Source organism: Pavona decussata, unplaced genomic scaffold, assembly GCF_977016875.1.
Source record: "Pavona decussata unplaced genomic scaffold, jaPavDecu1.1 SCAFFOLD_233, whole genome shotgun sequence".
Taxonomy (NCBI): Eukaryota; Metazoa; Cnidaria; class Anthozoa; order Scleractinia; family Agariciidae; genus Pavona; species Pavona decussata.
The window spans coordinates 2,940,333-2,958,028 of NW_028145638.1; the positions used below are offsets into that span (position 1 = coordinate 2,940,333).

The 17,696-nt window shown below is 39.3% G+C and overlaps 1 protein-coding gene across 1 annotated transcript; it reads right to left on the bottom strand.

The window, feature by feature from the left end:
- Nucleotides 1–52: 52 nt before the first annotated feature.
- On the bottom strand, nt 53–17,618 carry LOC146458397 (coiled-coil domain-containing protein 40-like). Its single transcript, XM_085090855.1, has 17 exons — nt 17,158–17,618; nt 16,156–16,239; nt 15,496–15,715; nt 14,964–15,121; nt 14,291–14,431; nt 12,998–13,101; nt 11,828–12,071; nt 10,751–10,933; nt 9,839–10,084; nt 8,996–9,209; nt 7,780–7,949; nt 6,976–7,067; nt 5,509–5,629; nt 4,367–4,455; nt 1,862–1,983; nt 1,029–1,165; nt 53–618 (listed from the first exon to the last, which is right to left on the bottom strand). Exons 1-17 carry the CDS (start codon nt 17,590–17,592, stop codon nt 367–369), a joined length of 3,012 nt encoding a protein of 1,003 aa, XP_084946981.1. The 5' UTR covers nt 17,593–17,618; the 3' UTR covers nt 53–366.
- Between the last annotated feature and the right edge of the window lie 78 nt (nt 17,619–17,696).

Below are 17,696 nucleotides of genomic sequence, written 5' to 3' on the forward strand. Positions count from 1 at the left end.
ACAAGGTTGTTTACTGAAGTGGGCTAAAGTTAGAAACAACTACACAAATGAATATCAGTTAAGCTATTTTTAATTGATTCATTCTTAGATATCATCAAGTTTTACCATTCAAATTTACGTTCAATATATACAACAGCACGATGATCGCAACATCGAAGGAAAGAATGATACATAAGAAAACAATTCAATCGATTGCAACGACAAAAGTGGGCATCGTGAGAAGCGACAATACTGAACAATATTCATCAAGTAATTTCACATATCAATTGAGAGAAATACAATTCTCAAATTGATCAAATATAATACACGTTCTTTTAAACTATGCAGCTCACAATACTCTTTCTTAGGGGGAGGGGTGGGTAGAGATTACGCCGCGGCCTCCTCGGGCATTCCCCTGTAGCCCAGGGACAGGGTGATTTTGCGCAGTGCTGGCTGAGCTTGAGGAAACTCCTGATTCAATCGGTCAACAATGGTCATAAGGGACTGGAGACGAGCGCGTTGTTTCTGTAGTTCGTTTTCTAGCGTCTCCGGTGTTTTGCACAGCGGTGTGTATCGCCCGCTCTTCAGCTGTGTGTAATACTTCAGCTTCTGTTGTTTAGCCACAATGTCTGCTAGATTCTGTTAAGAGAAAGCATTACCGTGAATAAGTGAATGATCATCGCAGTTATATACGCAACTTAAGCAGTTGCGAAAAGAAAGCCTTAAAAAATTCAGGCTTGAACGGAAACCCATGACGTCTGGGATGCCGGTGCAGCGCACTTCCAATTGACCTATCAAGCCAACTGGGAGCTGGTCATTTTGTGAATTCGTAATATACGAGTTGAGGTGATGAGATGAAAGTGAATGCATGAAAGCATTTCACTTGGGGTCATTTAAATGACAAAGACATGTTAGTTCATATAAATGAATATACAAACATCACGCGACCAAAAGTTTGTTTGAAAAAGAGTTTTCACAAGAACTGCAATGAGACGGTGTGATATGTGACCGTGAGAGTGGAGGTGGGTACACAGGTACTGGGAACTCACCCTCTGCCTCTCCTCCGACAGAGTGTCTATCTGCACCTCTAGTTCATCAACGCTTCCGTGTAGCTGTTGGCATGTGGTCTGTTTCTCCTCCAACTCACGGCTCACTGACATTTGCTTCTCACGCAGGACTTGAATGTCTACAGGTAAACAAAACACAACATGGCTGAGTCATAGTAGAAGTCCTTCGTCAAAAACGGTCCCATTTACATCTCAGACAAAAGAGCGTAATAGATTAAGACGAGTTCTCCTCCCTTATCATGCCCAAAGACACGACTAAGAAAAATAGACAAGGCTTGCTCACACTTGAAAGGTAGGCTTCACACTGGGTCACAGCTAATTTAGTTTGACGAATCCAAACACCAAACTCTGTATGTGGGTCAGTCCCTTGTCCTGTTTTTTTGTTTATTTATTTATTTATTTTGTTTGTTTGTTTGTTTGTTTTATTCAACCAAATATTTCATAGGAAATTTATTTCAGCATGGTTGGTTTTAATGGCAGTCCTGTATTAGTTAAACTAACATTGGCAATTTACATCAACACCACACTCATTGCTACTGACAGAATTTGATCACATAAAAGGACGAAAGTCAGTAACGTCTGAGGAAGTTCGCGAGGACACTTTTATTCATACCACACACGGGACATTTGAATCGGTATTAAAAGCAAACGAGGTACAAAGTGAAAGATAGAGCGGCGTACCCCCGCTCAAACACAAAATTGTACCAAAATGACCTTTTCTTGTTGGAAAGAAACACTTCTTCCGGTATGGGTTTTGGCGCTGGGCAGAAGCTTTTAATCTTCAGGTGATTCTCAGGTTAAATAAGGGAACTAACCTGTGTCACACGCATTCGCGTCCTGGTTCGTCTGTTTGATTTTCTTTTTCATTTCTGCGAGTTTCTTCTGGAATGATCCTTTAGTGTTCGTCACTTTGCCCATCTTTGCCTGCGCATCTCCACTGGAAACAAATGAGACAAAAACGTTAGAAAAAGAAGATTGCAATTAATCATGGTGTGCTATACGTTACTCCACTTGCTCTTGAACGTTTCCTGCACTTAACGAACTGCTAATAAGTTGGTTGTTAGCGCAGTTTCCGCCAGTTAGGTTTTCAGGTTCTTGAAGCCGGTTAACTTAGCTTACCACTAGTTACATGTTTTGCCACACATCTGTCGCCACCGGAATACACGTATTTGGCGCGTTTTCCTTTTTACTACTGGTTGCCAGTGATGCTTACCACACGAAGGCAACAGGGCTTACAGCAAGTTCCTTTTCCCGCCTTTACCACAAGTTATTTATTTTCCCGCGCTTTGAGCAAGTCCCTTTCCCGCGTTTACCACCAGTTGCCAGTGGTGCTTACCACAATGATGCGCTGAACGGCGCTTGCAGCTAATTCCTTTTTCCCGCGTTTACCATTAGTTAATTGTTTCCCGCGCTCTGAGCAAGTCCTTTTTTCATCGCGTTTCCCACCTGTTACCTGTTCAAAGGGGAACCGATGGTAAACGCGGGAAAAAAGAAGACAGGGGGCTAAAACCTAATAAGTCAGCAACAACAACACAAAAAATCGTTTGAGTATAATAGCGCGAGTGTGAAGTAAAAGCGAATGGCCCACAATACGCTTCCCGCTCACTATGAACCTGCAATCAAGCCATTTTTCTCGAAAACCACGAAAGGACGAAAGCTAAATGAGAACGCGGAAAAAAATCGCCTGATCGCAGCTTAGCTCGCTACAGTCAAACCTGTATATAACGGTCACCCTTGGGAAATGGCCAGGTGACCGTTATATACAGGGTGACCGCTGTACACAGGTTTCTTTTAAACTCCCCCAGAAGTCAATAAATAGCATTTTTATGTACAAATTATCACTCAATTTGCGTTTTAGTGACAATAACGAGTAACAGCAACGCAATAATCAGGATAAAAAAGGCCTATAAAATGTCCGTGGCGTACTTTTACGGAGGTGCAGTATACTCATCTAAGTTTCCTTGTAGGAAAAGCTTTTAACGTAATTATGGATTTAAAAAAATCGGTTATAGTTTTCTGATATTTCGGCGCTCGAAGCTTGATTTCATGTAGTATGTCATTGACTTTACTTAATGTAAAATAAAAAAAAAAAATAGTGTGAAAGAAAGTTCTTCATGTCGTACTGAGCAAAGTCTTTCAGCTGCTTTGCAAGCCCGACTGCCTGTGCTACTGTCTTATTCATCAAGGTCAAGTTCTGTGGCATCGCTGCTTTCTCCTTCGCGTCTCAGGGGGGCTAGCTGCAATTTCACCATCTTGGCCATCAAAGAGATCGTTCGGACCTCCTCCCTCCAGTTGGGGTTAGAGTCATCGATATATCCCTTGCATTATTCGTTAATCGTAACCCAATTTCGTGACCGTTATATACAGGTAGAAGATAATGAAATTGTGCATTCAGGAAGTCTAAAGGGTGACCGCGTCCGTTATATACAGGTGACCGCTTTATGCAGGTCAACTTAACAGTAAATATAAGGGACGATTTTCGGGAAGTTGTTCAGTGACCGTTATACACAGGGTGACCGCTATATACAGGGCCGTTATATACAGGTTTGACTGTATTTGAACAAAAATTCACAAAAAAACTGTTTCGATAATTCAGACAACGTTTTGACCATCGGGAGTCTATCAAACTTTTGAGTCAAATAAAAATATCTAGCCGCACACAAATCTGTTGACAAAACGTTTTGTAAAGAGCGCGGCCCTCCTTTGATTAGAGTGCTACCTGGTCAATCACAGACGCCCAGTTCTGGATATGAAAATTATTATGACGCGTCTTGGAATACTGACCACTGCAAGTACATATCGCGAAAGACAATAGCATTCTGGGCGATGTTTTCCGCCCTTTTCAGCAGCTAGCTGTTTTGCCGGAGTAGCTAGTTGGCTGGGCCCAGTTGTTCAAAGCCCGGGCGGTTAAGCAAATCCTGGGTTAACATAAACTTTGATTCAAGTTTAATGACTAATCAATAAATTTAAGATTCTTTCAAAAGATTTTTATCCTTTAGTTTTGACTTGGACTTTTCTTTACCATTAGCTTAAAATAAGCTCTTGAAAACATTTAAAATAAGCGAGATGAAATGCTAGGTCAATTTTCAATCGGGGATTAGTGTTAATCGGCTTTCGCCCTGAACAGCTGGGCCCAGTTGCTCGAAGCATGGTTAGCGCTAACCCGGGTTAAATACCATAACAACCTATAGGTTTTAATACCTTTTAACCAATGGTTAGCGCTAACCATGCTTCGAGCAACTCAGCCCTGGGTGATAACTTTGAAAATACAAACGCTTTTGAGGCAGCCACTCGAGAACTGGGATCCTCTTAGTACTTACCGAGTGATAATGACCTCTCTTCGTACAACAGATTTTTCCATGTCCTGTATCATCTTCTCCTGTTGCCGCATCAGCTGCGAGTAACGAACCTAAGAAATAATTATAGTTTGTAAGCTTTCGCTGAAAAGTCCAGCTCTCGGGATGGTTTCATCTAGAAATACTAAAACAAGCGTCGTCCAGCTCATGCGCAAATTCCCGAAGTTTCATCTGTTTCGCTTCACGTTATAATTGCTTCATAAGTGTTTGTGCGACATGTTTTCTTTTTATCAAAAATTCTTGTGCCGTATTTAAACAGTTAGAGAAATGAAGCCATGCAAAAGCGCGCACAGATAGCATTGTTCACGTCATTGCACGCGCGCGCTTGCGAATGCGCTTGCGTGTTCAGCCCATTGTGCCGTCATTCACTCACATACCGGTACATCACTTGAGGCATGTAACTTTTCAGGGTTTAACTTGAGAAACTTATTCAGTTTGCCTTTGAACATTTTCAGCATTTACAAGGGTAAGTGACTTAATTAGGTCAGGTTTTAAAGCATTTTTTTTAGATATATTCGGAGTATTTTAAACAAGCATACACTTAAAATCTGTACTTATACCTTAGTCTTAATGGTTTGCAAATGAAGCACAACGATGGCTTCCGTTTACAGTTAAATCTAAAAACATTCAATGTAGGTTTAAAAGCAGTTCAAAGCGCATGGCCAACTTTTAACCTTGCAAAAGTGTGCGAACTCGTGAAAGCAAACACACTTCAGCATGCTTGCATCGCAATTACAACAAACCAATACATCAGTGTGGAGAGGAACAGAACCAGCCTCTGTTCTCGTAAACTTTTTCAACAACTTCTTTATGTTCGAAAACTGTTTGCAAAACACGTGATTTTCCTTTAACAATACAGAGAAAGTTGTTGAAAACATTGCGTTTACCCAACTTCATAAAAAGTGAGGTTTATTGTGTGAACACATGATCATGAGTTTGCTGTTTGGAATTTGCAAACATAAGATTGCAGACTTAAGTTTGTCGTGTGAACACAACTTAATAATTAAAGCTAACTAAAAGAGTCACGTACAGCGGCACGTTTCAACAAACGTTTAAGGACTAAAAACTTATGTAAAAGAAAAAAAAAAACAGAACATTTTTCTGACCTCCATTCTATGTATTTCTGCCTTCATGGCCCTGATTTCTCCTTGGCCGTATTCCAGATCAACTGCATTCTTAGCTTCACGCGCTAGCTGAGTCTTCTTCTCCCATAACATGATTTGTCGCCTGAAAATAGGAAACGGTCTCGTGAAAAAAAGGTTCTTAAAAGTTTAAACGGAAACCTAACTAGGGCATTCTGTACACTGAATGGGGTGAAGGGTAAATTTAACAGAATGTATGGTGTAATAGTGTAGACCCCTGTGCAACCGGCACATCACCTTTACACTGTACAAAATTCCTTGCAAACACGTCAGTAAAACCCCTGGCAGAAGCAATTTGCGGTCTATTTGTAGGCTCATTAACTTGCTTAGAAAAAGAAACTATTCCGTCGGTTACAGGAAAACAAATTTCAATGTTCTCCTCTCCCATTTCGTTTCAGGGTCTTTATGGGATAGTTTGCGTAAAGTAACACATTTTGAACTGTCTGGATTCTTTACTACAACATGTAAGTGAACAGAATCTTTAGTTGCGTATGTAAATGAAGGAAGCTATTTTATTCCCGAAGTTACGAGATGTTGTTCTCCAATCAAAATTCCTAGGTGGCATTTTTAACCCGATATTATTTCCCCCGGAAATAAAACCTGGGCAATAATTTAAGTCCAAGCTTCGACACTTTGAGAAGAAAAAACGATAAAATCCAAATACCTGAGGAAATTACAGATGTCGCCCATCAGAACAGATATTGGAGAGATTTATAATTACGGTGACGGCAAACGGCAGAAATGGCCACGTGACCATGTTTATCCTTCATTTGCCGCTCGCTGCTTTCCGTTTCTCAGTAATATTGAGTGTTTTGGGTTAGCATCAAAGGCCAGAATTATTTTGCACTATTATCATCTATGTGCTTACTTTTTCAGGAAAACATAAACATGAATCTCACGTTTGCCGTCTGCTGTAAACGCGATTCTTTATCTCTCTATTGAACTGGAAAGAAGCTTTGGATGCCTATGAAGAGTAGCAACTCCATCCTCGTTCCCAGGATCTCTCTTACCCTGGGAACGAGGTTGTAGTAACCCCAGAAAAAAGTAGCGTATCTAATTCTCCTTTATCACGGTAATTTAAAATTTCAATGTAGGCCACGTAACGAAGAACCATTGACACAGCTGAAAAGAACATCGTAAAATTAGTAAAAAGGCCAAGTTTGAGAGTTTTGTCTTTTAAAATAGCGCCGGAAGATATAGTTTTGTTAAGTTTGAAAATTTTATAGACGTTTGTATGAAGACGCATACAAACGTCTGCAAAAAGTCCCGAAATTGCGGAACTATATCTTCACTATTTTAAAAGACAATACTGTCAAAGTTGGCTTTTTACTAATTTTAAAGTGCTCTTTTCAGCTGTGTAAATGGTTCTTCGCTACCTGGTCTACATCAAAATTTCAGATTATCGTGATAAAGGTCTATTGATATACTTACTCTGCCTCCACTAAACTGTTGAGCAGTCTTTCCTTCTCCTCCTTCAGCGCGTCAATTTGATTCTGCATATTGATTGATTCTCCTTCGGCTTCCTGTCATACAAACACAAACACTGGGATGTTACACATATTTTAAGCTCACAAGTGTTCACTTAATACTCTTGACTTTCTATTGATAATAAAGCAGTTTTCACTGACGATTCATAACAAATTTTTTGCAATAAAGCCACGGAAATCATTGCCTTCGTAAAACGTTTTTGAAATAAGGTTACCCTTGCCAAAAGGGAACTCTTTTGCAAAAGTAGCAGCTAGTCACAGGTAAAATTCCTTGACTTTTCACTGATGTTAAGATAGAATTTAGAATTTCCTTGAATTGACAGGAAATCCACTGACGTTTCCCTTCAGGACCTTGAAAAAATTCTGCTTTTCCCCGCTTGACTTTTGATCCTGGCAATGGCGTAATAAGTGCATCAACACTTATTAAAAGTCAGAAAGAAAGACATCCCTCAAACTTATTAATAAATCATAAAACAGAGGAAGGAGGTTTGAAAACTTGGTCTTAATTATCACAAAATTTTGGTGAGCTTTTGCTTCGATTTTCTCCAAGAATTATTAATAATTTGAGAAGCTATACTCAAACAAAAAAGAGTGTTTCATCCAGATCCTATTTCCAAACACGTCGAAGTTGTTAAAAAAAAAAAACTCGGCTACGCCCTACTTCTCCGTGTTTGGACACTGGATGACACTCTTCCTCGGGTTTGATAAACACGATAAACAGTAAACGGATGGTAAACAGTAAACTCACTTTAAGCGCCTGAATGAAGTCGCTCTCCATCAACACGGTTCCTTGTTGTAATGCTTGTCTCAGGCCACTCTCTTTAGTAATGAGCGTGTTGAGTTTTGTCATGTCGTTCTGCATACTCCGTATATTCCGCTCAATATCTTGCATCTCATTGTTGTGGGAGTTGATTTCTCCTAAGAAATGAAAACGAAGAATACACCGTTTGAGAAGGAAACAACGCAGTAGACATCAGAACGAAGCGTAGGAAAAAAAGTAAAATCGTTGAAGCTTAACGGAATTGTAAATGGCTTGAAATCTTCTAAAGTGCACTTGAACCGGCAAATTAGAGCACACAAGCTGGGTTTTTGATCAGGATCGCAACCAATTCTACCGATTGGCACTGAACCGCATCTTGCTTGAAGCGTGCTTTCCTGGGCCCAGTTGTTCAAAGCGCGATTAAGCTAATCCTGGGTTATCGTGAACTTTCATTCGAGTTTATTTACTAACCCATACGAATTATTTTAAAAGATTTTTTCCCTCAGTTTTTAAACTGTTCTTTACCAATAACGAGCGAGATGAAAACCTCGCTTAACTTTTAATCGCGGATTAACCTTTAATCTTTAATCTTTACTACCAACTCTACTATCAACTTTGTGTTTTAATAAGCTTCGGCTGACTGGTTCATTGAGTTTTTGGGCTTGTTGTAATTGACCAATCTGACGATCTGGGTTTTGGTTTTACAACAGAAAGTGGTACACCGTCTTTATTTTGGGGCTGGTGCACACTGGCAACGGAATCGGAAGCGTAAGGAACCTTCGGTTCCAGTGTGAATAAAAAAAAAACGGAGCGCAAGGATCAATTTCTTCCGATTCCGCTTCTGATTCCGTCGCTCGTGATCAAGTGTGAACTAGTTGATCGGAATCGGAAGCACAAGCAGAAGAATCAACCAATCACAAAGCTCATTTGCAATCCCTTTACACGAGATTTAGAACGGAAAACATGGCGACCTTCCGCCATTTTGAAGCTTCCGTCGAAAGATTCTTCCGATTCCGATTCCGATTCCGCTTCCGTCGCTTCTGTCACTAGCGTGAATCAGGCACTCGGAAAATACGGCAACAGATCAATAGACACTGGCGCCGGACACGCCCAGTAGCCATGTATATCTAAAGCTGTAGCTAAAACTAATTCTGATCTGAATCAACAGTAGACAATACAATTCTACTGTTGTGCGTTCCCACACCTTCAATCCTTAGTTTCTTTTGTAGTAATATTGTGTATTGTTTCTTGAAGTATTCCATGTCTTCTGACTGTTTCTGAACATCTTTCAATGTCTTCACCAGTTCACTCTGATTTCTGAGCCAAAACTGTTGTAATTCAGTGATCTCATTCAAGCGGGCCTCAATCTGTTTTTGTAAAGTGTGTATTTGAAGCTCCAGTGGTCCGATTTCTTCTCCCTAACAAAGGTAAAAATAATAACAAACTTCATTAAACTTCAATTCTTAGTCAGAGAGAATGTCATTGTATGCATTTATCCCTACAATATGACTTTTCGTAAAGCCGTATTACAAGACAACAATTCTTCCACGAGCGCGCGTTGGATATGAGATGATATACCATGGCCGCTAAGCCAATCCAAATCCCTGGAATTGCATTATATAATAATAACTAATCTTATTACGCTGAATTAAAGCGCTAGCTATAATGGCAATACAGCTGCCTACCATCGCTCCTGGCAAATGAGTGGTACATGCATTTTGCAAGCTGATTTGAGGCCAGTTAAACCGGCCGTCGTTTTTAAAATCGAACAGTTCAACTCTATTTCCTATTTTATTGAAAAACCTTCCACCCATTTTGCTAGACTACGACTAGTACGCTATTTTTCTCTCGGATAGTGAATTACGCGCAAAACGTGAGCGCGCGAAAATTGGCTCGGCCGGTTTACTATACTTAAGAAAAAAAAATGAATTCTTTTTTATTTTTTCAGCGCAACGAAATTGCGAGACAAGTTGTAAAACAAATTGCCTAGTATAACCGCGCCTCTAGCGTAGCCTAAGCTTAACGGTCCGAGTGTGCATGTACATACCCCATCTTTATTCCTCATCTGATCAATCCGTTTATTATACTGATCAATGGTGCTCTGTTTCCTCTCAATGATGGCATTCCTCTTTACTATTTCTCCTTCTATCTTAGAGATGGTGGCGTTCTTTTGATGTATCTCCTCATTCAGGTTATCCATGATGTCTTGGAGCTGACGAACACGAGTTGTGGTGTTGGAGATGTCCAAGATGTCTCTGGATATCTCGTTCTCGACCTCAGCTACTGAGCTTTCCTGCGAGACGAATAAAATTACAATTAAGGGTGAGTTCTTTTGTGACTACAATAACATGTATTCCGGAAACGGCGAGAATCAATATACGGAATAAACGGTATTGATGTTCTTTTGGGACCTATTCTGTTTTCGGAATGAACGGAATAGTATTTGGTTCATTCTGCCCGATGTAGCAGACTGTTGTTCAACAAATTGTATCACTGCCCAAGTATGGTCATGCTGCACTCAATGTTCGTCGTCCGTACACAACAGATATCCTGCAATATACGTAATTCTGAACGTTGGGGAGAAAAATAGCAGAGCACTGGAGACGATCTTCGAACATCGTCTCCAGCTTTTCTGCAATAAAACTGCTTTGTTATCAATGTGTTGGATAACAAAACATTTACGGTCTTGTCGGCTAAGTATCAGGCGATATTTCGCGCGATTTAACTTGCAGGTTAATTGTTAAATGAACGGAATACAGTTTACCCTGAATATGAGGACTTGCGTTCTTAGGGAAGGTTTTTGGATTGATGGGAATAGTTACAAGTCAACAAAATCAATGAATTCATGTAGCTGTCAAGTATATTACTTACATTATAACTACCGGTACTGACTTTCTATTCTATCAAGTAGTTTTAGCAAGTTAACAAAAACAAATTAAATAACTCAGTGTACACGTACCAATTCTGTTGCTCTCCTTCTTAACTTGTCTGTCACTTTCTTGGTGTACTGTGCAGCTTTGTCCAACGTCAGCTGGCTTCGCATCTTCTCCATGATGTTATCCTCAACTTTTATCTTCTCCATGAATTCCCGCTCAATCTGTTTTCTCAGAGCTGAGAGCTCATTGTCTTTTAGAGTCACTTCCTGGTTTAGTGAAGAAGAAAAAAAACAGGTCATAAGCTGATAAGCTACTAGACTATGAACAGTCTAGTAAAAAAAACCTAGTTAATGGCCTTAGCTCCCTTAGTCTCCTGTAGCTCAGTGGCAGAGCATCCGAACTAGTAAGCGGAAGGTCTTAGGTTCAACTCCTGATAGGAGCACTGAGATTTCCTTTTTTCCGAGTATCCCTGTGTTACTTTGAATAATACATCATGAATAGTTTTTTTATTGTCCTAAGGGATATAATAAAGCGAGCAAAACACGCTATCGCACAAAAATTCTCTTCCACATCGCGAGGAGAGGCGATGCACGTCAAGAATGTATTTTTGGTAATGCTCAAAATTAATTTTTGGATGTTTGTAAAATTCAAAGTTCTTATCCGCTCTCTGGGATATTTTTCCCGTTTAGTCATGCAAGTACCTTTTTTTAATTTTCCAACTTTTTGTCAGATTTTGGAAGTCCATGACAAAAATTGCCAATTTTGCCATCTTCAAGGCTGTTTTCAACCCTGGTCACTTCTCATAAGAAGTGCATTTGGACAGCGTTTGAACTCATTCATAGTAGATCAGGAAAGTAGTGTTTTCAAAAAATGACTGTTTACATGTAATAGGCCATTTCAGAGTTGCTTTGAACCTCATTATGAAAGCGAGGCTATGTGCAAAGCTTTTCATATGAAAGGCTTTGTACAAAGCCTTGCTTTAATAATGAGGTTAAGAGTGACTTGGAAATGGCCTATAGGAAAGCATTTTTAAAAGTTTAGATTTAGACGACCAAAAACACCATTTTAGTGTCCTGACAGAAGGCAAACCAGGAAAAAAGTTCCATTTTCAAAAATGTCTTGATTAAGGAAAGTTCTACATTCCTCTAGTGTTCACTTACAGTTTCTGCTCTGTTAAGTTGCTGTTCTGTTTCATGCAGTGTTCTGGTGTACTTGCTGTACTCAGTCTTGAGCACTTCCTGCTTGTTTTTACTGACGCCGATCAGTTTCTTGACCATGGAGATGTCAGCTTCAATCTTGTTGTGCATCAGTGTGATCTGCTCGTTCTGTTCCTGTGCTTTGCTGATTGACTTCCTGTATCCTTCAATCTCTGTTTCTATGGCCTGAATTCTCTGTCTTTGTAGACTAAGGGGAGAAAATAAATTTTATTGTGATAACCTTTCTATCCTTAAAAGAGAGAGGGTTGTCCAATACACCCACACTGTAATGGTCTGTGTAATTCAGCTTTCGGTCCGTCACCATGGGATGGTGCAGTGGTGAGAGCACTTGCCTCCCACCAATGTGGCCCTAAAGAGGTTCAATTCCGCGAGTTGATGCCATATTTGGTTTGAATTCCATCAGTTTGGACTTGGTCTTCTCAAACTCATTAATAATTCATCAAGCCAAAACAAAGCAAATCACTACCGTGAAGGAGGTTTAGAAATGTGACTTTAATTATCATAAAATTTTGTGAACTTTTGCTTCGAATTTCTCCAAGAATTATCAATAGTTTGAGAAGCTATATCAAACACTCGAAAGAGGGTTTCATCCTATTTCCAAACACCTCAAAATTGGTTAAAAAAAATCAGCTGTACCTCGTTTTTCCAACCTACTTCTCGGTGTTTGGAAATCGGAGGAAACACTCTTCCTCATGTTTGATATATTACTTCTCAAATTCATTAATAATTCAAAAGCCAAAGAGAAAGGAAATCATGCACCGTGACGTGTTTGGATATCTGATGAAAAACTACACGTTTTTGCATCCTTAATTTCTTCTTCAAAATCAGTTTGTTTTAGAAGTAGCTAGAAGTTATATCAAACACTCGTCACAGTGTTTCATCACAATATCAAAAACCTCGAAGTTCGTCAAAAATACTCCGCTATGCGTCGTATTTTCAACTCTCTTCTCGGTGTTTGTTATGTGATGAAACACTGTGTCTCGTGTTTGAAATACATCAAGAAGCACTAGCTGTTTATTATCAGATCTTGCATTGCTTTTTTGCTTGCTCTGCTAATCCATCCTATGAGTGGGACTTTCTAAGAGCTTTGTGGCACCCCCTCAGATCACTCACCTCAGAGCTTCTTGCATTGCGGCAAATGCCTCATCACGCCTCCTCATGCCAATCAAACTGCTATACCACTGCTGAGTCAGCTGTTTTTTCTCCAGCTGAAGAGCCTTTAGAAACAGAAACAAAATTTTAGTTAAATTTACTGACATGTACTGTACCATGTAACATAAATTTTTTTCACAATGGTTTAAGTACACGTATCCAAACCACAGGCCATCCCTGGTGGAAATCTTAAGGATGGTGCCTACTAATACAGAAGTATTTTTGCGCAGTTTATGACGGCGGAAAAAGCAGATCTTAGCAAGGGATATTGAAATCCAAAAAGAAAATTGGGGCAACCATGCATTTTTTAGAGATAATTAGGCAACAATTGTTCTAAAAAGCAGTAAAATACAAAGCAATGTATGTTTTTTTTTTAATTGAAGCTTTATTATCTCTAAAAAATGCATGGTTACCCCCAGTTTTTCCTTTTGGATACCAAAAGCAATTGCTAAGTTCTGCTTTCTCCGCATAGTTTTAAACCACACAAAAATATCTCTGTATTAGTAGGCACCACCCATAGGAAACCTGAGTATCTTGAGATGTGCAAAACATATGCACAGTAACAAAAGTAGGCATTGTCCTTAAAAAAATCCTCAAGGAACTTTGAGGATCTGCGTACGGACCTCTTAGAGTTATTAGGATCTGAGAGGGACCAATAAAGGATCTTCACTTCCAAACCTGATCTTCAAGAACCTTGCGTAACCTTGCATATTGAAGGGCTCAAGACAGTTACGGTCCCAGCCCTTCAATAATACTTTAAACCTCTGCCAACTCTCTGCAGTTTCCTGCACAGATCTTGCAGGATCATCAAGGATCCTGTACAGATTTTGAAGGATCTTGCTATTCTTATACTATAGGATCGCACATACACTGTGACAGCTGTAAGATCCTTCAAGAATCCTGTAACATTTTACAGGATCCTACATGATTGTATGAAATCTTATAAGAATCCTAAAGGATTATTTGCCATTTAGCAGCATCCTGTAGGATTTTACAAGATCTGAGCCATGGATATAATATAAAGCAAAATACAGATACAGCGTACTAGGTTACCAATGTGTAAAAAGAGTTTATACAAATTTGTTGGTTTTTTGACAAGGCTTAAGTGAGGTTCCACTAAGGGTGATGACGTTGAGCAAGTGTGTTTCACAAAAAGATCAGCGAACACTGGAGGTATGGACTATACATGGGTAATTAACTGAATGGAGTTAGAAAAAACCTAAGTAGTACATATAATAATGTTATAATGCTGACCTCTATTTCAGTGGTTGCCTCGGAGAGTGATTTTTGTGCAGCTTTAGTTTCCTCCAGCTGAGCTGAACATTGTGTCTCAAACATATCAATCTCTTCTCTCAATCGATCAACAGTTTGCGTTAATCTGTCCACCAGAAGATCCTGTAAAATGAAGCAACATTTCAGTTTGTTTTCCACTAAACTGACCAAACCACACAGCTGTGCATGTTTGTTTGAATATTTAATACAGTACATGTAAATGAGAAACCTTAAATAGAAGAAAGATCCTCGCAGTTATTTATGCAACTTAAGCAGTTGAGAAAAGAAAGCCTTTCTTTTTGGAACTGCCTAAGCTGCATAAATAACTGCGAGGATCTTTCTTCTATTTAATCGTCATCCACAGTTCAAACAAATTATATGATAATTATATGTTTCATATATTCATATTAAATGAAAAACCATCACAAATGCATTTCTTATATTTCACTTCCATGTACATGTTTCTTTGTTTGTTTGACCCTTTAAGCCCTAACTGTAATCAGCATCAAATTTCTCCTTGTAATATCAATGCTTATTCAATGATTATTCACTTAAGGTGACTTTTCTTGATAGTTTAATAACTTCTCTCCAGTACTTCTATAAGAAAAGTATGGGGACAAGATAGGAGAATTTCCCCTTTGATATTAACACCTACCTGTTTCTTTTTCTCTATCTCTGCCTTGGTAACTTCAGTATCTGCTTTCTCCGCTGCTCTTCTCATGACAGCGATATCAGCCCTTACATCCTCCTTAGCTTCCTCCATATAATGCAGTCTAGCTGCCAGGTTCTCCACCTCAGTTCTGAGTTCCTTAGCTAAATATAAGCAGAAAACAAACAAACATTATAAGATGTTACTCTCATTATCACAATATTGAGTTATCACGCTGGACCAGCGCTGGAAAATCAACCCAGGGACTGGCAGAACTGTCTTTACTTAGCAACAATAATATTAAAGGACAATAGGAAGTCATTTGACAAAGAGAGTCTGTTCTTTGGCTGTTGTTTAGTCTTATTCACATTCTGAGGAGCTGGCTAATTTCACTGAAGTTACTGGTCATACATAAAATACTGCATAGAATAGTATATTATTTTAATAGAAGGATTCCCAAGATAATAAAAATTGTGAACAACAGTAGCAAACACTTACGCTATCAATAATAACAATTCATTATAACAATGTTCTGTACCTTGTTTTCGCTGGTGGTTACGGTCTTCTGAAGTTTTATCATGCAGATCTTTTGTTTCCTCTAGCAGTTTTTCACATTGCAGTCGGAGCTGATTTTCTGAGTTGAAGTTATCATGTTCCTTCTCCAACAACATTTGCTGTCGAGCAAGCTCTTGCTGAACTCCATACAACTGAACACCAAGCTCTTCTCTCTCACGCTTCTTGGTTTTGAGATCTTCAGTCTGTGTTACAAGAAACACCATCACTTTTGCTAAGCCTTTGTCCATGACAATAATTTACTGGTAAAATTACAGTGTACAGTGGTGGACCAGTCCAAAACCCCAAAGGGCCAATGTTGCAAAACTTGTAAACATTTAAATAGCCTGGTTCTCAGATAATATTGAAGAACCTAGCTGTGACAAAGTCACTGGCAATAAACTTAACACTAAACAACTATTGACTTTCAGTACAACCCAGGTATTCCTTCAATACATTCTCATTGAACTTGGCAAGTCTGTCAAATGACACTTTTCTTTGTGTGAGCTGCTCCACAACACCTGGCATCTTGGGATGTACATTAAGTCTGGTATAGATCCCACTGCTGGTAAATTGCTGACTGATCATTCAATTATATCACTACTACATCTACTTCCACTGTTTTAGTATTAGCGAATCCACTCACCAGTTCTCGTAGTTCTAGATTAACTTTTTCTTGCTGCTTGAGTAAGTGTGCTTTGTATGCTGCTTGGAATCTGACCATAAGAGGCTGCAAGGTGATAAAACAGAACATGAGTGTATCAGAGAAGTAACCAATTTTTCATAATCTTGCCTGTAAAACAGTTATTAACTAAAGTTAGTTAAGGCAATTCTTATCAACATTTGTTTTTCAGCTTACATTGTGTATAGACAAAGGCTTTCATATATACAGTATATACATACTATACATACAGCTGATCTGGCTATATGAAATGAAGCTTTGAAACCTACATTTATGAATGCAACTTTACCAGACATACTTTGAGTGAACACATGTTGGACTGTATTGAAACAGAGTTTCTGGAAAATAGTGACTCTGGGATATACATGTACATGCATAAGGAAGGGATTTTTGGTGTCTGGTCTAGAAACGAAGTTGTTAAATGGAGCAGAGCTGAACATGGTCTGGTGTAATACAAGGATTTCAGAGCCCCATTGGTATGTTAGGGCGCCAGACTTGCAATCCAGAAGTCCCAGGTTCAAGTTGCACTCTGACCAGTTAGATTTGTTTCATGGTAGCCCTGAGGCTACGCTTTGTAAATAGCGAACTGGTGTGCCTCCGACCAGTTGAGACTCTTAACAAAATGTGTTCAGTTGGTATATTTGTCTCACTCATTTATACATGTAGTGTCCCCAACAAGCACTTCAGCAGTGCTGAATACTTCGACACTTAAATAAAGTCATTTATTATTTTTATTTTATTTTTCATTTTATAACCAAGTGAAGTTTTCCCAAGCTCAGGGTCCAGATAGATGATGTGTCCCTAATTTCATTTCATATATTAAATTTGAAGCCTCTTCAACAATTCTTGAATGATAGAACTGTCGTTTAACGTTTGTTACCTCGCAAACGGATAAACTAACTTGTCTTATTTACATAATAACCTTACATTACTGAAAAAAAGAAATGACAAACAACATCTACTCACATGGTCTGGGTCAAGAACCACCATATCACTTTCGCCCTCCGAACCTGCAGACTCTTCATCGCTAAGGTCTTCATCATCTCCAGCGTCATCATTTTCAACCCCGATTTCATCTTCTCTAGTGTCCTCGCCACTTATGTCCTCTGAAAGCAATGTCTGTACTCTTGGGGCTCCATGAGGATCAAACGTTGGAATTTCCCGGGTTAAAGTTGCCGTTGGGACAAGGCCCTCGCTTTCCGCACCGGTCACCACAGTATCCACATCACTCGGGTCGCTCAAACGAAACTCTTTCAGAGCTTTGACTGTCAATTTGCTAACTGCATCTTGAATAGACTTTTTAGAATCAGCAGAGCCCTTCGATCTTCCAGATCCAGGCCTCTGATCGCTTTCTTTTCCTTCTGTATCACCGAGCCCGTTTTCCTCAGGTCTGTCCGCCATTTTTTTCTTTCAAAACAAGATTTGGACCTCGTTTCCTTGGCGACCAGTAAGACGAGACCGCGATCAAAGAAGGATTCCACTGACGTCACATCCTATTTCCTTTT